At 51.7% G+C, this 17710-nt stretch overlaps 5 protein-coding genes across 5 annotated transcripts; 4 read left to right on the top strand and 1 right to left on the bottom strand.

The window, feature by feature from the left end:
* Positions 1-1901: 1901 nt before the first annotated feature.
* BO95DRAFT_152505 (putative RNAPII degradation factor Def1) lies at positions 1902-5098 on the bottom strand. The gene is made up of 2 exons (XM_025580654.1): positions 4567-5098; positions 1902-4486 (listed from the first exon to the last, which is right to left on the bottom strand). The coding sequence occupies exons 1-2, from the start codon at positions 4865-4867 to the stop codon at positions 2064-2066; spliced, it is 2724 nt and encodes a 907-aa protein (XP_025441552.1). The 5' UTR covers positions 4868-5098; the 3' UTR covers positions 1902-2063.
* Positions 5099-6083: 985 nt separating this feature from the next.
* BO95DRAFT_152234 (uncharacterized protein) lies at positions 6084-7779 on the top strand. The gene has a single exon (XM_025580652.1). The coding sequence runs from the start codon at positions 6187-6189 to the stop codon at positions 7426-7428; it is 1242 nt and encodes a 413-aa protein (XP_025441551.1). The 5' UTR covers positions 6084-6186; the 3' UTR covers positions 7429-7779.
* Positions 7780-8130: 351 nt separating this feature from the next.
* BO95DRAFT_482687 (uncharacterized protein) lies at positions 8131-9197 on the top strand (the record flags this gene model as incomplete). The annotated part of the gene is made up of 2 exons (XM_025590258.1): positions 8131-8176; positions 8286-9197. The coding sequence occupies 2 exons, from the start codon at positions 8131-8133 to the stop codon at positions 8837-8839; spliced, it is 600 nt and encodes a 199-aa protein (XP_025441550.1). The 3' UTR covers positions 8840-9197.
* Positions 9198-9470: 273 nt separating this feature from the next.
* On the top strand, positions 9471-14490 carry BO95DRAFT_474001 (bifunctional saccharopine dehydrogenase/ubiquitin carboxyl-terminal hydrolase; the record flags this gene model as incomplete). The annotated part of the gene is made up of 12 exons (XM_025589766.1): positions 9471-9629; positions 9729-9809; positions 9881-9897; positions 9959-10199; positions 10259-10285; positions 10344-10519; positions 10571-10667; positions 10717-10792; positions 10852-10923; positions 10983-11264; positions 12289-12346; positions 12553-14490. The coding sequence occupies exons 1-12, from the start codon at positions 9569-9571 to the stop codon at positions 14488-14490; spliced, it is 3126 nt and encodes a 1041-aa protein (XP_025441549.1). The 5' UTR covers positions 9471-9568.
* Positions 14491-15067: 577 nt separating this feature from the next.
* BO95DRAFT_152259 (RCC1 domain-containing protein) lies at positions 15068-17046 on the top strand. Its single transcript, XM_025580653.1, has 4 exons — positions 15068-15088; positions 15148-15453; positions 15586-16088; positions 16162-17046. The coding sequence occupies exons 2-4, from the start codon at positions 15207-15209 to the stop codon at positions 17026-17028; spliced, it is 1617 nt and encodes a 538-aa protein (XP_025441548.1). The 5' UTR covers positions 15068-15088; positions 15148-15206; the 3' UTR covers positions 17029-17046.
* The last annotated feature ends 664 nt before the right edge of the window (positions 17047-17710 follow it).

Here is a 17710-nt window from a genome sequence, read left to right as displayed (position 1 = left end):
TTGAGACCAAGAACTCAACTCTTTCGCAACATAGGTCATCAATCGAGAACAATAGTCATTATATACATCTATTGAGTCCATTCCTTGACCGGATGGCTGGACTCCTCTTATTGAATCGGTACTTTCACTTGCCCTGACCACAGTCCTACCCAGGCTACTGCCGCATTCAGAGCACCGAGGTCAACTGTCCGGGCTTCCACGGTGCTCTTGACCACAGTATATATCTCGGCCACTGGGAGTCACCTGAACCACTAGCTACATCAGCCAGGGCGTTAATGATTTCCCTCACCTGCGGACTCATATGAAGAGTAGAAGGGATAATATGGCCATACAGCCGGAAACCAACCAAAGATACCCAACGAGAACAGGAGTGATTTGTGACGGGCTGGTACCCGCTCGCCCAGAGTCAGAACCACTAGCCCCGCAATACTTCATCTCGTCTGCCCCGACTACTGCCTAGCACCTACCACCGACCTCGACCTCAAATGTACCAACGATGTAGCGATAGAGAACGAGAGAGACCTTGGCCCATAAGACCCCCGAACCCCGTCCTAAGTATAGATCCGAACATGCACAAATTGTGCCAAGTGAAGCACAACATCACAACCAATGACCCAACCACCCACAAAGAACCAGAACAAGTGACCATCGGAAAGGAAAGACAAGAAAGACAAGGGCAAAAGGTAGGAGAAATGACGAGAGAAAAGTGTACCTTCAAGTACCCCCCCCCTTCCCTCGCCCAATATCCCTATATCTGGTCTAGAGAGGCAAAACCCCAATATGCGAACAGAAAGACCAGGATTGTGTCACTAAGAGAAAAGACAATGCTTGAAGACTTCACCCATTTGGTGCCTACGGACTAGATGCCGACATGAATTCGATATGAAGTGCGCGTTCATATGGGTCGAATGCGCGATCTCCCGTGTGATGCCGAGTGCGGTGCGGGTTGGCATTCTGCGGCTTCTAGAAGAAAGTAAGGCACAGCAGATGAAACGGGGGATATAGATAAGACGCTAGAAACCAAGCGGAATGACACAAGGAGATGGCTGATGGCCACGAGGAGAGAAAGAGAGAGGCGAGGGAGAGGAAGAAGTAGCGGAGGCCGAGAAGCCATGAAGCTCTCCATACAAGGGAGGGCGAGAGTGAGCAAACAAGCAAGCCAATGTGAATCTGAGGTTCGGGATACACTTTCAATGGCGCCAAGCTGCCGAGTGAATAGACCTCGGATGGTACGGCCTGCAGGATAATCGTGCATCAATAGTACAGACCGTAAGCGTACGACGACAACCCTCCACCTACAAGACCCCGATGAGCACAACTCATATGAACGTGACCTCCGAAACTCTTTTTGATCGAAGCAAAGCTCGCTGTTTCCGTTGTACCATAATGCACATATATGTGTTACCCGTCATTGCCCACATTGCCCATTTACTTCATACATCAGATCAAATCCCCGGTGACAAACGCCGCCCCATTTCAATTCATTGCATTCTCGAAACCCCATCCTGTGTCCTAATCCAGCCAAATTGCATAAATGATGTCCCAGCCAAACCCCAAGAAAGAAGTAGTACAGGAAGCGAAAAAGTATGCAAAGTCGACAAGAGCAAGAGCTTAAGCGGGAAAGGTTTTTTTCGTAGGCCAGACACCGAGTTGAATGTAGAGGGAGAAAAAAAAAGGAAATTCGCGAGGGAAACCATCAAGAGTCAGTTGAAGGACATCGGCAGATGTCGTGAACCATGAGAGGAGAAAAGAGCAAAGCATCAGAAACACAAAGAGCAAACGTTTTTTTTCCATTCAGTACATCGTGAGTGCAACCCCGCGGGGGAAATCAACCAAAGAAGCAACCAGCCAAGCTCTCGTGGAGAGTACAGATTACACACGTGAGGAGAACATAAAAGGGGAAATATGTGTTAACAGGTGGCATATAAGATGAGATATTTCCCTTACCGGGGTTTGCCGTACCCCAAGATTAATGGCAAAGAAAATAAAAAGCAAAGGGAAAAGCAAGGGGAAAGAGCCAATGTAGATTTGATCACCAGTTAAGATGTAACGCCATAATCCCTCTAGTGACCGTAATTGCCTCCCCAGCCTCCACGTGTGTTGCCATAATAGTTAGCGAAGCCTGCGCCACCGTAGTTACCATAGCCAGTGGGTTGGTGGTGGGTCTGAGAACCGGCCGCCTGGTGACCGCCGAGACCACCCAAGCCGCCGCCGTACTGGGGGTTCAGGTGGGGGTAGCCACCAAAGCCCTGCTGACCCTGCTGACCCTGCAGCGGGGGAAGGCCACTCTGGGCCTGAGGCTGACCCGGGGCGCTGTTCGTGGCAGAACCGGGGCGGTTAGCCTGCGCAAGAGAGGGGCTGGGTCCAGCCGCCTTAGGAGTATCGAAGCTCTTTGTCTCCTCGGACGTCACAGGAGGCTGTTGGGTGATCGGCTGGTTCTGGCCGAAGCTGCCCTGGGATCGACCAAAGACGTCCGACATACCGGTTCCGAAAGCATTTGAACCTGCCGCAGCGGACTGCTGGCTCTCCGATGGCTGGGCAGATCCAGTACGACCGTAGACCGAGTCACGGCCAGGGATGGTTTGGTTGAAAGAAGCCGCCGTGGCGGGGGAGGAGGTGTGATCATAAGAGAAGGCGTGGGGTTGACCGTACATTCCACCCTTGCCACCATAGGGGCCATACTGGCTTCCGTAGCCGTACTGATTGCTGTGGGGCATGTAGTGGTCGTCGTATCTGCGAGCATCATCGTACATAGGACGGTTTCTGCCGTACTGGTTCATTCCACTCATGTACGAAGCATAGTGAGGGTTCGAGTAGTAGGGGTATCCGTATCCGTAGTTATGGGCACCCTGGCCTGGCATGTGCTGAGCCGTTGGTGTCTGAGTAGCGCCCGGAAGGGTTGGGTTGGGGGTGGTGTGACCGCTGTTGGGGGCCTCGACATGACCGTAGCGACTGGGAGGTTGGGTGGTGGGGACGTGCGGCTGCACTTCGGCGCCAGAGACCCCAAATCCTGCTCTCTGGGCAGCCACAGTGGCATCCTGAGACTGACCGTAGGAGCCGTAGTAGTTGTAAGGAAGACGCTGGTCAACGGCATAGAATGGCGAGTACTCGCTGCCGGTGGTGGCAGTTGGCTGGATAGGAGCTTGGTTGGCGAACGGCTCCTGAACTTGAGGTTGGGGCTGCGAAACCTGCTGGGTGAAGGGATCATAGGGCTTGTGGGCATCAGTGTAGCGAGAGAAGTCGGCAAACGAATTGTCGGCAGCAGACACCTGGGGCACAGGAGGAAGTCCCGGAGCCGGGCGGGCAACTGCAGGGGTTTCGGTAGGAGCCTGAGCCTGGGTGGAAGGAGGCAAAGAGGCGCGAGGAGCGACGGGAGAATGTTGAGGAGGTTGAGCACGGGTTTCCGCATCTTCCCTGTTCTCATCGATGTCAACGTCAACAGCATCGCCATTCAGTCCCATGCTGCCAAACTGGACCGCCGCGCGGTCCACAGCGTGGTTGCCTGGCATAACCACGGCCTCCTGCTGTTCCATAACACGACGCTGGGTGCCTGGAGTGCGAGTGCTGTGCTTCAGAGCACTACTGGGGTGGATGCTGGCCGGAATACGGGTGGGAGTTGCAGCAACCGGAGCATTGGCAGCAGACTCAAGAGTGCTGCCCACAGTGCTAGCTGCGGTAGCGGTCGGGGCGGGAGGAGAGACGTCGGGAATTTGGGCGAGGTTGTTCCTGGTCAGATCGTCCTTGGGAGCGGGCACTTCAGGTGCAGGAGGGCTGACGGTGGTTGGTTCTTCGGTAGGCAGAGTCTGAGGGATGACAGGCTCGGGAGCTTTCTGTGCAGGCACTGGAACAGGGAGGGGAACAGGGACAGGAACAGGAGCCTGAGCGGGAACCGGTGCAGGCACAGGAGCCGGTGCAGGAGCCGAAACAGGAGCAGGAGCCGGCGCAGGAGTAGGCTCAGCTGGTTTCTGCTCTTCCACTGGTGCAGCAGCAGGCTTCTCGGGGGCCTGAACAGGAGCGGGAGCAACAGGCTTCTTCGGCTGGGGTGGCGGCGTGGGCTTAGCAAACAAGCTGGCCCATCCCGTCTTCGCTCCTCCGGGGACCACACTGGGCTTAGGAACGTCCTGGGCGTAATCTTTCGGGGCATCGGCGGGTTCGGAGATTGCTGCAGGTTCAGCATCGACAGTGTTCTCAGTCTTGGTGTTTGCGGTGGGCTCGGGAGCAGCAGTAGCAGGGGTATCGATCACGTTGGTAGCGGCAGCTGGCTTCTCAGTACGGGCGCCATTGGTGTGAACACCAGCCCTGCCACCGCGACCACCACGGCCCCGATCTCCACGAGCACGGCCCCGGCCTTCAAACCCACCGCGTCCACGGCCCCCGCGGACAGAGGGGATGACTGACTCGGTCGGGGTGCTCTGTACCTCCTTGGGCTTAGGACGGCTGCGGTCTGTGGTCTTCTTCTTTACCTCACCCCACTGAGAGACATTGCCTGGGTAGAGACACGAACCAATGTCAGTGGCTGACCGAAAGCGAGTAGCGAGGCATTGGAATACGGGGAAAAGAGCAGACCTTCACTAATGCGATCAATTGCTGCCTCCAGGTCACCATCAGCATCCTCGAGAGCGAAGATGAGATCCTCATCGGTCCAATCGCTGAACAATTCCTTCAGCATGGGCAGGGTGTCGGAATACTTCTTCTTCATCTGGCCGATTTCTCCTTCATCTTCAAATGTGGCGGGTGCGCCCTCTGAGTTGTCTGCCTTTGTGGATCTGCTACCACCGCGACCACCTCTGGAGCTATAGCCGCCACGACCGCCACGGGCAGATACTCTGCCACGAGAGGCAGAAGGCCTTGATTGAATTTCAGACATATCGTGTAGTTGTTATTTGTGAATCTCCCGTATCGAGAGATGGTAAAGGGAGGAAGAAAGAGAATGGAGAGTGACCCAAGGTAGTCGAAGGGGAGAAAACAAGGTGCGGCTAGTGGGAAGAAAAAGCGGGTAAAAGGTCGTAATTTAGTGTACGGTAGCAATGATGGAGATGCAGCCTCACGAGAGAGGTCAGCAGCACCCAAGAACCACTAAGAAGGCACACAAGGGCCAATAGAGTCGGGGGAGATTTGAGGAAGGGGAGCTGGAGAAGTTTAGAAAAGGAAAAGAAGAAAAAAGAATACGAGAGGCTGGAGAACAAAGTTGACACACACCAAAGGAAATAAATTCTTTGGAAGAGAAAGAGAAGAGAGAGAGAAAGAGAGAGAGGGAAAAATAGGTGGGCAAAGTTGAAGGGGGAAAGAGTACAGGTAGGTTGGTAGGTAGGAGGTGCAGAAAGTTTAGCTTAGCAGATCGAGTTCATGGAATTGGATGGGGTGAAGGGAGTGTGAGTGAGTGAGTGAGTGAGTATTACGGAGTAGACTGGAAGACAAGACAAAACAGAGCTAAAACAGTAAGATGACAGTACACGCAGATCCGTCGGGCGCAGCCCAGCAAGATACAGCTTTATCATTGGCTAACGGTCTTACTATACCTCTTCCATACTGTACGAAGTGGTTCCTTACCGTACCTATCAGCAGCCCTGCTGTAATGATGAATTATGTCGGGGTAACGTTAGTTAAGCTTGTCACTATGTAAACTACCTAGCCTACCTCTGTGAATTTCGTCATCCATTATAAGTTAACTTAGTGAAGTTACTCGAGTACTCGTACTTGATAACTAAGGTGGGGGCATTATTGACAACTACAATTTATTAATTCACAATCTGTGAGACAACTCAATCCGTCTTACATTGATCCGAGGCATGAATTATAATCCTTCTTAGCTCGATGGCCTATTGGTTTTACATCTCAGCCATGATACCTCAGTACTACCTGTACATTTCTTTCTGTAATCTTACACCATCGGTCCTTCCATGGGGCGAATTGCGTGGTGAGGTGGCAGCAGCCCTCGCTCACCGCCCGTCAGTTTGGGTCGAATGATCGTTTGCCATGAGTAACCGCCCGCCCATATGATCTGTGCCTCATTTTGACTAGCCCATAATATGGTGCCCGTCATGTTGGCCCATCGTCAACGCATCTCCTCGGCCGTTCTGGGTCTAAGCATAGAACACTGCTGCTGACTCTTGTCCGTTGCGTCGCTTTTCACCAATCTTGCTTAATCGAGTCACAAATTCTTCTCCAGTCAGCCGTCATTACGCCATGAAAGGCACGCCAAGTTTAAATTACGCTCCCTGGCTTAAGAACCTTCATCCCCCATTGCCCCGGACTCCTCGGCAGTCGCAACAACTCCTCAATGCCCTCACATCCTCCTTTCGGCGTCAACTCGATCGCGAATATCCTGCCGCCCGTACCCCTACTCTCGATAAAGATGAAGTCTCCGAGGACCATCCGCCGAAGAATCCCGAGTCTTCCAGCTATGCGACGGACAAACATCTCCAATCAATCTTAGACAATCCGCTGTTCCGAGTACAACCCCGCAAGGAGGTCAGGGTCAAGGACCCGACTCAGGACGCCAGACTGGCAAAAGAACCCATGGTGGTATTTGAAGAGTTGGCCGCCGCGGGCAATGTCACCTCCTCTGCTTTGAGCAATTGTCTGGTGTCTCAGTTACTCCTACTGAGTGGCAAGAAGTCGGGCGATGACTTTGTCAAGGCAATGAGGGATTCTAGGACTGCATCAAGAATTGCCAGTTGGTGGTCTGCCTCCGATCCGCAGTCTAGACGATTGTTGTTCCTGCCGCAAATAACACCTCTCATTACCAAGTTTCTGGTTGCTGAAAATATGCAAAACGTAGCTTCAACTTGGTTAAAGTTGCTAGCACAGCAAGACGCCCTTGGAGGTGAGACGTTCCGACTCAAGAAGAAAGACGCGCGGATCTGGTTCGGTGGGCTTCTGAATGACCTCGTGCTTGCTGAGGCTCGGTATGGGGGTGGAATAGAGTCCGCAATGCGACTGTACGTTTCCGCCGGTAGCATCAGTACTCTTGATCAGACTTCGATAATAGACGACGAGTTCTGGAAGGCAACCCTCCTTTCTGCTGGGGGCCATCTCGGCCAACAAATCATACAGAATGAACCGGAACATGCCGGTGGCGTGGAGCCAAACCTCTATGAGGACTATGTACACATCATCAACACCGTGGCTGCCAATTCGTTGCTTCATGCCTGTGTGTGTATGCATCATCCCACGCAGCCGGATGGCAGGCCCTACGTTCTCTATGTCCAAGCGCTCCCACAGGATCGGACCGCATCATGGTCCAAGGTGAGACGGGAGCATTTCATGCGTGCTGGCTTCACAGCCCTTCGAATCCTGCTTGATCAAAATAGGACTGTGCATGCTACTTGGCTGGCAAAGTATATGCAGAAGACGATATCACAGCATCTCGATCCCGAGGAAGTACAATCAGCTCAATTTGAGTTGGCACGCCTCGAGCCCGCTTGATGGCTTTCTGCACAAAAAAGCTAGACACGCTGTCCGAGGAGAATTCGCACGTCTTGCGCCGATGCAAACACATAGGTGCAAGGATAAGCTGGTAGTAATTTCGGCTTTCGATAATAGATCATGATGATCCATTCGAATACATCTATGTCACTACGTCCTTGCTCACGATCACACGAAATCAGCGCACCTACTCCGTTCACCAATGGCTTAGCCCTTTGAAAGAGCGAACCAATTCTAGTTCTGCTTTGTCTATGGAGAGTGCGCTGCAATCAGTTTGCGCAACTAACTACTGAATACTACCTAGTCGTTATCGACCACCAAGGCTTATTAATCTTCCGTGATCCAAGCCGCTGAATCATGTTCATTGGTTCCCCCAACTCTTTCGATCGGACATGTGCTGATGCTGAGCTCCTCAGCTCAAGTTCCAGGCCCAGTCACCTTCCGAGCCTCGGAATGCGGGCAACCGAGATTGAGTTTCCGTGTGGAACGGGGAAGCGTCGCTTGTTGTTCCGGCAAACGTCACCGCGCAACCTCACCTCACTCTCTCTGATCTATTGATTATCAATCGCAATATTCTTTCTCTGCCTACAATCGATCCTTTCCCATATTTCAGATCAAATCATTCTGCATATCTTGGGTACTATATCAGGTAGGCCCATCACCACCACACCTCAGCTGTTTTTCCTTGTCGCACGCTTAGCTATGGCTTCCGAACGGACCATCAACTCCAACACTCCTACGCCTTATGGTATGTCTGCATATTCGCAGCTGGGCTTTGGGTCTCTGTTTGATAACACAGCGATTCTGTTGACTCAAATTGACCAATATTTGCTCCTGCATTGACGTCATTACCCCAGAATCGACCAGGACTGTGGAAGCTGGTGCGAAGAAACCCTCCATCGACGATGCCCCACTCCTAGCGGAGCGCAACGGAACCTTTAAGGAGGTTATGAATGAGAGACAGTCTAAAGATGAAAGTAATTCCGGTACACATGGAAAAGCTGGCGATGGGATGAACTTCTCCCGCGAAACGCAACAAAGTGATCAGACTACTAAAACTACGACAGCATCGGCTGAAAAGCTGAGCGATGAGAGACAATCCGAGCAGCGGAGTACTGGTGCAAAGTTTGAAAAGCCTGAACATGCATCAAGCTCGATGCAAGCTGATACTGTTAAATCAAGCTCCGAGAATGCACCAGAGCATACGTCCAAGAAACTGAAGACGAAGGAACAGCATGTCGCTGTCAAGGACGAACTGTCGGCTCCTTCGGTTACAAAATCGAGTCAGCCTGCTAACGACCCTAGGACCTCAGCAGGTCGGCCCAAGAAGAGAAAGGACGCGCCGAACAGGGATATTCCCACGGATGGCATTGGCAGCCGAACGCGGAGTCGTACCAAGATTGCTTCTTAATCAAACCTACCACTATCAGGAACTGATCTTGCGGTCATAAGGGAAAGTCTTCTTCAGTTACACGGCGATGATCGTGCTGGACATTGACCAGTCTTGATTCTGCTACTTTTGTTCCTGCGTGAAATTCTGTGCACGAAGTGTATGTGGACATGGTCAATGTTAAGCAATAATCAACCTTAACAGAGTATGCGATCGGCTAGGGTATCGTTTCCAAGAGCACCATAATCATTGCGCTAGATCATTAAACAGCATCCATATTCAGGTAGCAATGATCCTTGGTCATTTCATTAGACGGTATCATTGCTACACTACTTCCGCAAACTGCATATCCAATACTCAAGTATCGGCATTTCAAACCGTACGTTGTCCCGGCTCTGCGCAAGTGGGTGACTACGGAGTACACTTGTCATCATAGCAGAGCTGATTTGCTAGACTAGATGCACAAAGCCCCATTATAACACTATTGGGGTCATTGGATCAGGCCCATCAAATCCAGTCCAATGATAGCGTGTCTCATCTGCTAATCGCCGACATCGGCTTGATCGTCGCTGAGTCACATCCCGGAACGGAACAACACTCTTCGACCCCGCCATCACCGTAGGGGGCAAGTGTGTGTCATAGGCCTGGTAGCTATAAACTTATTTTCTTGTGCTGGAAAGTCTAGAAATTATTCCTTAACTCCTTAACTTCAATTGCGTGCAACTTCCAAGAACAAACCAAAAAATCATCATGCCGTCCAACAAGATCTGGCTGCGCGCTGAAACCAAGCCCGCTGAGGCTCGTTCCGCCTGTAAGTACAACGCTATCTTGCAGTTAGACTCAATTGGCGAAAGCTGCACTCGATTTACTTTCATATGCCTCGTCACCTCCTCATACTAATCTTGTATAGTGACTCCCACCACTTGCAAGGCTCTCATTGACGCCGGATATGAGGTGACTGTTGAGCGCTCTACTCAGCGCATCTTCGATGGTAAGTTCAACTCACGTACTTGTAATGAACTTTGGGGGACTCAGTTTCTAATTGATTACTTGCTCTTTCAGATGAGGAATTTGCCAAGGTATGCAAGTCTGATTACACTGTTCTCATTGCGACGCGAATCTCACACCTGTCTGATAAAGGTCGGAGCGCCTCTTGTCGAGGAGGGTTCATGGGTTAAGGATGCTCCTAAGGACGCCTACGTCCTGGGTCTCAAGGAGCTGCCCGAAGATGATTTTCCTCTTGAGCACGTTCACATCTCTTTCGCACACTGCTACAAGCAGCAGGGTGGCTGGGAGAAGGTTTTGAGCCGGTGGCCCCGGGGTGGTGGTGTCCTGCTGGACCTCGAGTTCCTCCAGGATGAATCCGGACGCAGAGTAGCTGGTATGATTTCATGATTGACTTCGTGGTTATTGCAGCTGACTGATAATGTTATGTGACAGCTTTTGGATGGTCTGCTGGTTATGCTGGTGAGTATATCCATGGTTGGAATTCGCCTCGGGCTTCTTAACTAATATATCTATACAGGTTCCGCTTTGGCCGTCAAGAACTGGGCATGGCAATTGACTCACCCTGAGGGCGAGCCCCTGCCTGGAGAGGAACCCTATGCCAACCAGGATCTTCTGATCAAGTCTGTCAAGGAGTCTTTGGAAGCTGGAAAGAAGCAGTCCGGCCGCTCCCCTAAGGTGCTTGTGATTGGAGCTGTGAGTATTGAACCCGATTTGGTCACAAATGAGACATCTGACAATATATAGCTTGGTCGTTGTGGTAACGGCGCCGTGCAGCTGGCTAAGGATGTTGGTATCCCTGAGTCTGACATCATCCAGTGGGATATGGCGGAGACCAAGAAGGGTATGCTGCACTCGAACAAAACCCTTGATCAGCCACTGACACCTCATAGGTGGTCCTTTCAAGGAAATCATCGAAGACGCAGACATCTTCGTCAACTGCATTTACCTATCTTCTCCCATCCCTCCGTTAGTTCTCCCATGTTTCCACGAACTACCTTTCTTCCGAAGGCTAATGACGAATCTAGTTTCGTTACACCTGAAAGTCTCGCCACACCCAACCGCCGCTTGTCGGTCATCTGCGACGTGAGCGCTGATACGTAAGTTTGATTCTCGCCTGTCTTATCAAAAGGCTCCAGCTAACATAAGCATTGCAAAGCACGAACCCCCACAACCCTATCCCCGTGTACAACATCACAACTACCTTTGACAAGCCTACGGTACCTGTCACCCTGCCGGCTGGCACGCAGGGTCCTCCCTTGAGTGTGATCAGTATCGACCACCTGCCATCTCTCCTGCCCCGTGAGAGTTCCGAGCAATTCAGCCAGGCTCTGCTTCCCAGCTTGCTCCAGCTCAAGGACCGGGAGAATGCCCGCGTCTGGAAGCAGGCCGAGGATCTCTTCCAGGAGAAGGTCGCCACCTTGCCTGAATCCTTCCGCGCGTAGATATACCTTTGTGTGATTTTTGCCGACTTTTCTTTTGAAAGTCATTCTGTACAAATCTTCTTGGATACCTGTCATGATGCCTTTGCTGGACTTTTTTACGGTTGTTTTGCATGTCATGGATTGTCGTCTGGTTTACGTCATGCCATAAAATTAGACAGGTCTAAAAGCAATTTAAACCACTTGCTCTTTTTTTTTTCTTTAAATATTCTGATTCTAGAACCATCTTACCGTGCCATATTTATGGGAGACGCTTGCTCGGCACTGGATGTTACTAGGAGACCGGGTGGCCTGAGGCCAAAAGTTAGTTGGATCTGCTGATTCAAGTGTCAAACAACACCTCCACTTCAATTCCCAAGCCTCGTCCATGGAGTCGGGCCGCATGCACCAGATATTCTCATTCTTACAGTTTTCGAAGGGGAAAGAGTAAATGATCGATTCGCTTATAAGTTCAAATAACCCGTCTAATAGGGATCATGACCGTACAGTGGAAGCAGCAAGGGATCTGCACATTATCAGCAGATGTTCTTCCTTCAAGGCTTTTCGCCTTGTCCAGCCGGCTAAGGGTCACATAACCCATTAATTTGCCTCACAATCAATACTGCTCTCACCACTGACGAGCCAGAATTAAAAGGGCGATGAGCTCTGGATACCATTTGTGGGGAAATCAGATTGCGTCGGGCAACATTGGGGGTCCACGAGGAATACGGGGCGCTCGGCGCTGAAGAACCTCCGAGATAACCCAGCAAGAGGATCGATCAATGCTTTATTGCTTTTGCCGCCTCCTGACTGCACCGGGACAACCTGCATTGCAGCATTTGTACTGAGATGAGCATACCGAATGACTACTTGTGCTATTATGCAGTGTAGTCCATTGATTACAGTACACTAGACTCGGTCTGGGTGAGATTGTCACTCTGATTGACGCCCCCCTCCCCCCTCTCCCTAAACCTTACCCCATTTTCTCTCCACATCCCTCGGTCTATGGGGGCAAGACAGCTGACTATTAGTATCCCACTAGAGCTTCCGAAAAGCGAAACGTACTCCATCCCCGAGCCCCCCGAGCAGTGCCAGCCCGCTTGTACATATACGTGCCTAGTTGGAAAGTCGAAGGAAAACTCAATAAGACTCGTCTTGGCGTGACAATCCGTCTGCCTGTGTTCACTCGATTGTCCACCCTCCGTGGCACATTTGTCCCATGGAGCGGCTATAGTATCGACCTCGATAGTCTGCACATATATCGCAATCCAGTCTGGCCGAGCCTGTGCCTACTCCACCTTACTCAAGAGAGCGATGCAGGAGAAGTCAACCACAGTCGCCGCATATGCGGCTGGGGCATCTCTTGCGGCTGTCGCCCTGTTCTACGTTTTCGGACCTAATTACACGATCGATGGAGATGAGTCAAGCGACAGCGGTCGGAAGAAGAGTATTGTTGGGTTGTCGAATCCTGCCAATGACTGCTTCATCAATTCCGTGCTGCAGGCCCTTGCCGGCCTTGGGGAGCTGCGAGTTTACCTGATTAGAGAACTGCATCGACGGGAGTTGGATGGTCTCGAGATCTACAGTCTCCTCCCACCATTAGACGAGATCCCACGCGATGGGAAACCAGACAAAATACGAGAATTGCAGCAAGGGACCATCACTAGGGCGCTCAAGGAGATGCTGGATCGCCTGAATGAGCGTCCTATATACAAGAAAACGATATCTGCGCGACCATTCATTCAGTCACTCGAGTACGCTTACCGGACACGAATTAGTCGGAGTCAACAGGACGCGCAGGAATTCCTCCAAATTGTAGCCGAGAGGCTCTGTGACGAATACCACGCAGGAGTCAAGGCCCGACTGCGAGCGAAAGGCATAGGCGAGCCTAACCAGGTCGCTGACTCGGATAATGAGCTTCCAGCGAAAAGCCCAACGGACATCGAGGTGCGCATCGATGACGGATCCCCAAATGGTCTCCCAGCAATCATCGACACTAAGCTCAAGGAGATTGAGAATGAACACAGCTTTCCTTTCGAGGGAAAGCTCGAGTCTCAAATCGAATGCCAATTTTGTCATTACAAATACAAGCCGAACCAGACGTCGTTCGTCAATTTGACGCTGCAGGTTCCTCAGAAGAGCTCAACTACACTCAGCGCCTGTTTCGATGGTCTACTCAAGACCGAGTATATCGACGACTTCAAGTGTGACCGGTGCCGACTGCAGCATGCTCTAGATATCAAAAAGCATGATCTGACCAGGGCCCGCTCGGGTGAGGAAGGAAGAACACTCGAGGTGGAGATTGAGCGCATACAGACCGCCATCTCCACAGATCCCGAAGGTAGCTTAGAAGGGGTCAGTTTGCCCCCTTCAGAGCTTGCTCCAAAGCGAAAGATCGCACGACACATGCGGATCGTCGCATTTCCCAAGATTATTGCCATTCATCTTTCCCGCTCCATCTTTGATCAGAGCAGTTCATCCAAGAATGCTGCGAAGGTGTCTTTCCCTGAACGTCTTCCTTTAGGCGGTATCTTGAGTCAGAAATGGTACCGACTGCTAGCGATTGTCAGCCACAAAGGTAGTCATAACAGTGGACACTACGAGTCTTTCCGCCGTAACCATCTTTATGCCCCCTTTTCGACCCCCGATGCATTCAGCTCCTACGCGCAGAGTCGAGCAACCAGTGAGAATCCTTCTGAGGCACCAAGTCCGAGGCTCGGAGCTCGTCAGTCTTCCGGGCGTGAGCCCTCTGCGCTCAGTATCTCGACACCTTCAGAACCGCCGAGTCACTCGTCGCAATCTTCCCCAGCTCCTTCCCGCTCCACCTCAAGCAAAGAGTCTAAAGCATCGTCCCAGTCGAACACCCCCTTATCGCCGACTACTCGTCCTACTACATCGAGCTCGAGGCTTTCTTTCCAGAGCAACCGTTCTCGCTCAACAACATCCAAGCCAAACCTGTCGCCTGTTTCTGATCCACTCAGCCCAGCGAATGATGATGGACGCTGGAGCAAGACCTTCTCGAGAACGTCTCTCACCAGTGATCAAGGCACGCAGCCAACAACACATACGGCAGAGACCTCACTAGCTTCCAGCTTCCGGCACCGCCGTCGTCGCAAGCAAAATGATAGATGGTGGCGCATCTCCGACGAGAAGGTCAAGGAATGTAAAACATCGGATGTTCTGGGCATGCAGAAAGAGGTATATCTCTTGTTCTATGAGTTGGAAAGGCCAAATACTAGTGCATAGCTTGGGTGCAACGAAGATACATAAAAATAAAGGTCTCGCAGGTGTACATATTGGACATATCCATAGAAAGATGGATACCAGTTTGGAATAGTAGTACCACAGGGGATGACGGTCATAACTCTTATCAGGTACATGATCTATTGGACCGATGTCTAGATAATAACTCATTGAATGGCCTTGTAGTATCTTTGTTGGAATGATTCACTCACGTCCTCCCAGAGTCAAACAATTACTTAGTCATCCATACCGCGACCGCATTCCGCCCAATTAAAACCTATGATTGGCGCCGGCGGGCATGGCAGCTTGCCCTGCTTTAAGGCGGGTGGATCCGAGAATTCAAGTCCTGGACTTACCGGGTAAAGTGCATGGAAGGTTGTCGGGAAGTCCAGGTCTTGTTGTGATTATTTATTATTATCTTTTTTTAATAATAATAATAATAATAATTGTCGTTTGACCTGTTCCAGTCAGGCAACACTAACACAACACAACACACCCCCATCGCTAACTAACTTGCTTCCCACTTCCTCCCGTCCATCACATAACGTTCGGAGAACACACATAACTTACCTACATTAGCGAAATCCAAACCCTGAAGTAGGTCGCTACAAAACAAATACGCAACTGCGCTCGAATTTCATCCCTGACGTTCTGCATTAGTCAAAAAAGAGGAACAAACAGAACTTCTCTTCCTTTTTTTTTTCTCTTCTCAATTTACCATGCCTCCCAAACGCGCAACCCGCGGAGCCGCCGCCTCCACCGACGGTCGCAAAGCGACAACCGCATCCTCCAAAGCTACCGCCCCTACGAAAACCCAGAAGAAGACAGAGTCCAAAGCACCTACTAAGGCAGCGGCGGCTGCTTCTACAGCTACTACTGCGCCTGCCAGCCGGAAACGAAAGGCTGCCGAGTCTGACGATGAGGTTTCCGCTCCCGTTGCGCGCGTCCAGAAGAAACAGAAGGAAGGTGAGTGAGAACCAAACATTCCCCAGGTCATCAAACATTATCATCGCGCGCGCACACACGCCTTCGCGCGGACGATTGTCGCTGCGCCCGATCATCCTAGCTGACATGAGGGCCTTTCCTTAATGATAGAAGCGCCTGCTCCAATCATCAATCACCCTCCCACAAAACGACTAGACGTCTACGTCTTCGGAACGAATTGCTACGGTGAGCTCGGTCTCGGGGACGCGACCAAGAAATCGGAAATCCCGGGCCCCGTCCTCAACCCCAAGCTCGCCGCAGACACCGTCGGTGTTGTCTACTTGGCTGTGGGAGGTGTCCACTCGGCGGCTCTGACGCAAGATAACAAGATTCTCACCTGGGGTGTCAACGATGAGGGAACCCTTGGGCGTGATACGAAGGAAGAGAAGAAGGAGGTCGACGAGACCAACGGCGTTAACGGGGATGACAAGGAGGACAAGTCGGATTCCGACTCGGACGATGACGAGGTCGACCTGAACATGAAGGAGGCCACGCCCATGGCGGTCGACTCGGCTCATTTCCCCAAGGGCACTGTCTTCACGCAACTGGCAGCCACTGACAGCGCAACGTTTGCTCTCACCCAGGAAGGAAAGGTTTATGGTTGGGGTACTTTCAGAGTAGGTTCTTCTTCGAAGTCTCTTGGAGGAAATCAGTACAACTTGCATTTTTTCCATACTTACAATTTCCTAGGGAAGCAACGGTGTCATCGGATTTTCCCCTGACACCAAGTTCCAGCGCACGCCGATCCTGATTCCCGGACTCGAGAAAGTGACCGAACTTGCTGCCGGTGCACAACATCTCATGGCGCTCACTTCCAGCGGCCAAGTCTTCACCTGGGGATGCGAGGAACAGAACCAGCTGGGACGGAGAATCTCCGGCCGCCTGCACGGCAAGTTAGAGAGTCTCGTTCCCGGTAAGTGTGCCTTGCCCTCAGGAGTTGTCAGCATCGGCACCGGCTCGTACCACTCCTTCGCTGTCCGCAAAAACGGCCATGTGCACGCTTGGGGCTCGAACAACTTTGGACAGACTGCTGTCCCTATGAGTGCGGGCCAGAGTGATGCTGTGGTTCTCTACCCCACTGAGGTCAAGTCCTTCCGCGAGTTCAACAAGATCGTCAGCATCTGTGGTGGAAAGGACCACAGCATCGCCGTCACGGAAGATGGCAAGTGCCTGACCTGGGGTCGCGTCGACAACAAGGCCCTTGGTCTGGCGCTGGCCGATATGCCTGCGGATGATCTGGTGCACGATGAGCATGACCGGCCTCGTATCCTGACCAAGGCCACGCCGTTGGTCGATATCAAGGATGAGCACATCGTCTTCGCCACTGCCTCCAGTGATCATTCTTTCGCAATCACCAAGGATGGTAAGGCGTACAGCTGGGGCTTCAACGTTCAACGCCAGGCCGGACACCGTGAGCTTGACGAAGTCGAGCGACCAACTTTGCTCCAGAACAAGCATGTCAACGGCAAGAAGCTGGTTGGTGCCTCGGCCGGTGGACAGTTCAGTATGCTAGTTGGCGAAGCCTCGCCGCAGCAGATGAACGGCGAGCAGGCATGAGAGTAGTAGCTATGTAAATTTGGCGGGTGTTCATGTTATCGTTTTCTAGATGGACTGGCTTTTGAAGAGCTTGTATTGCTAACAATGTGATGTCGCGATAATGGGAATCTTTTTATTATTTGAGTTGAATACAATCTGATCTTGCTGAGAGTCGTTGCTTCTCTGGTTTTTTTCTTGTTCTTAAAACCATACATGTCTTCTGTGCCTTGAGAGTGTACATCCTCGCTATGCTGCTCCAGTACCTGATCACCCCAAGCCCAGGCCCATAGATAGAGAAGCCGTTCCTCGGGAGTCGGCAGTCTCCCCGACTTATGGCTAAACCCGGGGCCGCCGAGGTGGTTCTCCACAACCGCCTGGCCCTTCACTTGCTTATTTCTCCGTATATCGCTGGTTTCGAGCAGATCAGCTGGACTGGGGTAAACGCAGTCTAGGCCCTTGGGGAGAGGGGGCAGAAATAGAACGAATTGATTGGAATATGTCAGCACCTCATGGCCGGAGGAATTCTCCCCGTCAATTTTTCCGATGGATAATAGATGGAAGCACGAAAGAAATACGGAGAGCCGGGGGAAGAAATAGAATGATATACCCGATTTACGGAGGGATTGGGGGGAAGAGCTATAGCCGGTGTTGTGTTGCTGGAGGACACGGCAGTACGGTTCAACTTGTATGCAGTCAAAGTAGT

The sequence above is a fragment of the Aspergillus brunneoviolaceus genome (assembly GCF_003184695.1).
Source record: "Aspergillus brunneoviolaceus CBS 621.78 unplaced genomic scaffold BO95scaffold_39, whole genome shotgun sequence".
NCBI classification, from domain to species: domain Eukaryota; kingdom Fungi; phylum Ascomycota; class Eurotiomycetes; order Eurotiales; family Aspergillaceae; genus Aspergillus; species Aspergillus brunneoviolaceus.
Note: the sequence above shows the minus strand (reverse complement) of the source record. Positions and strands in the feature narration are given on the sequence as shown.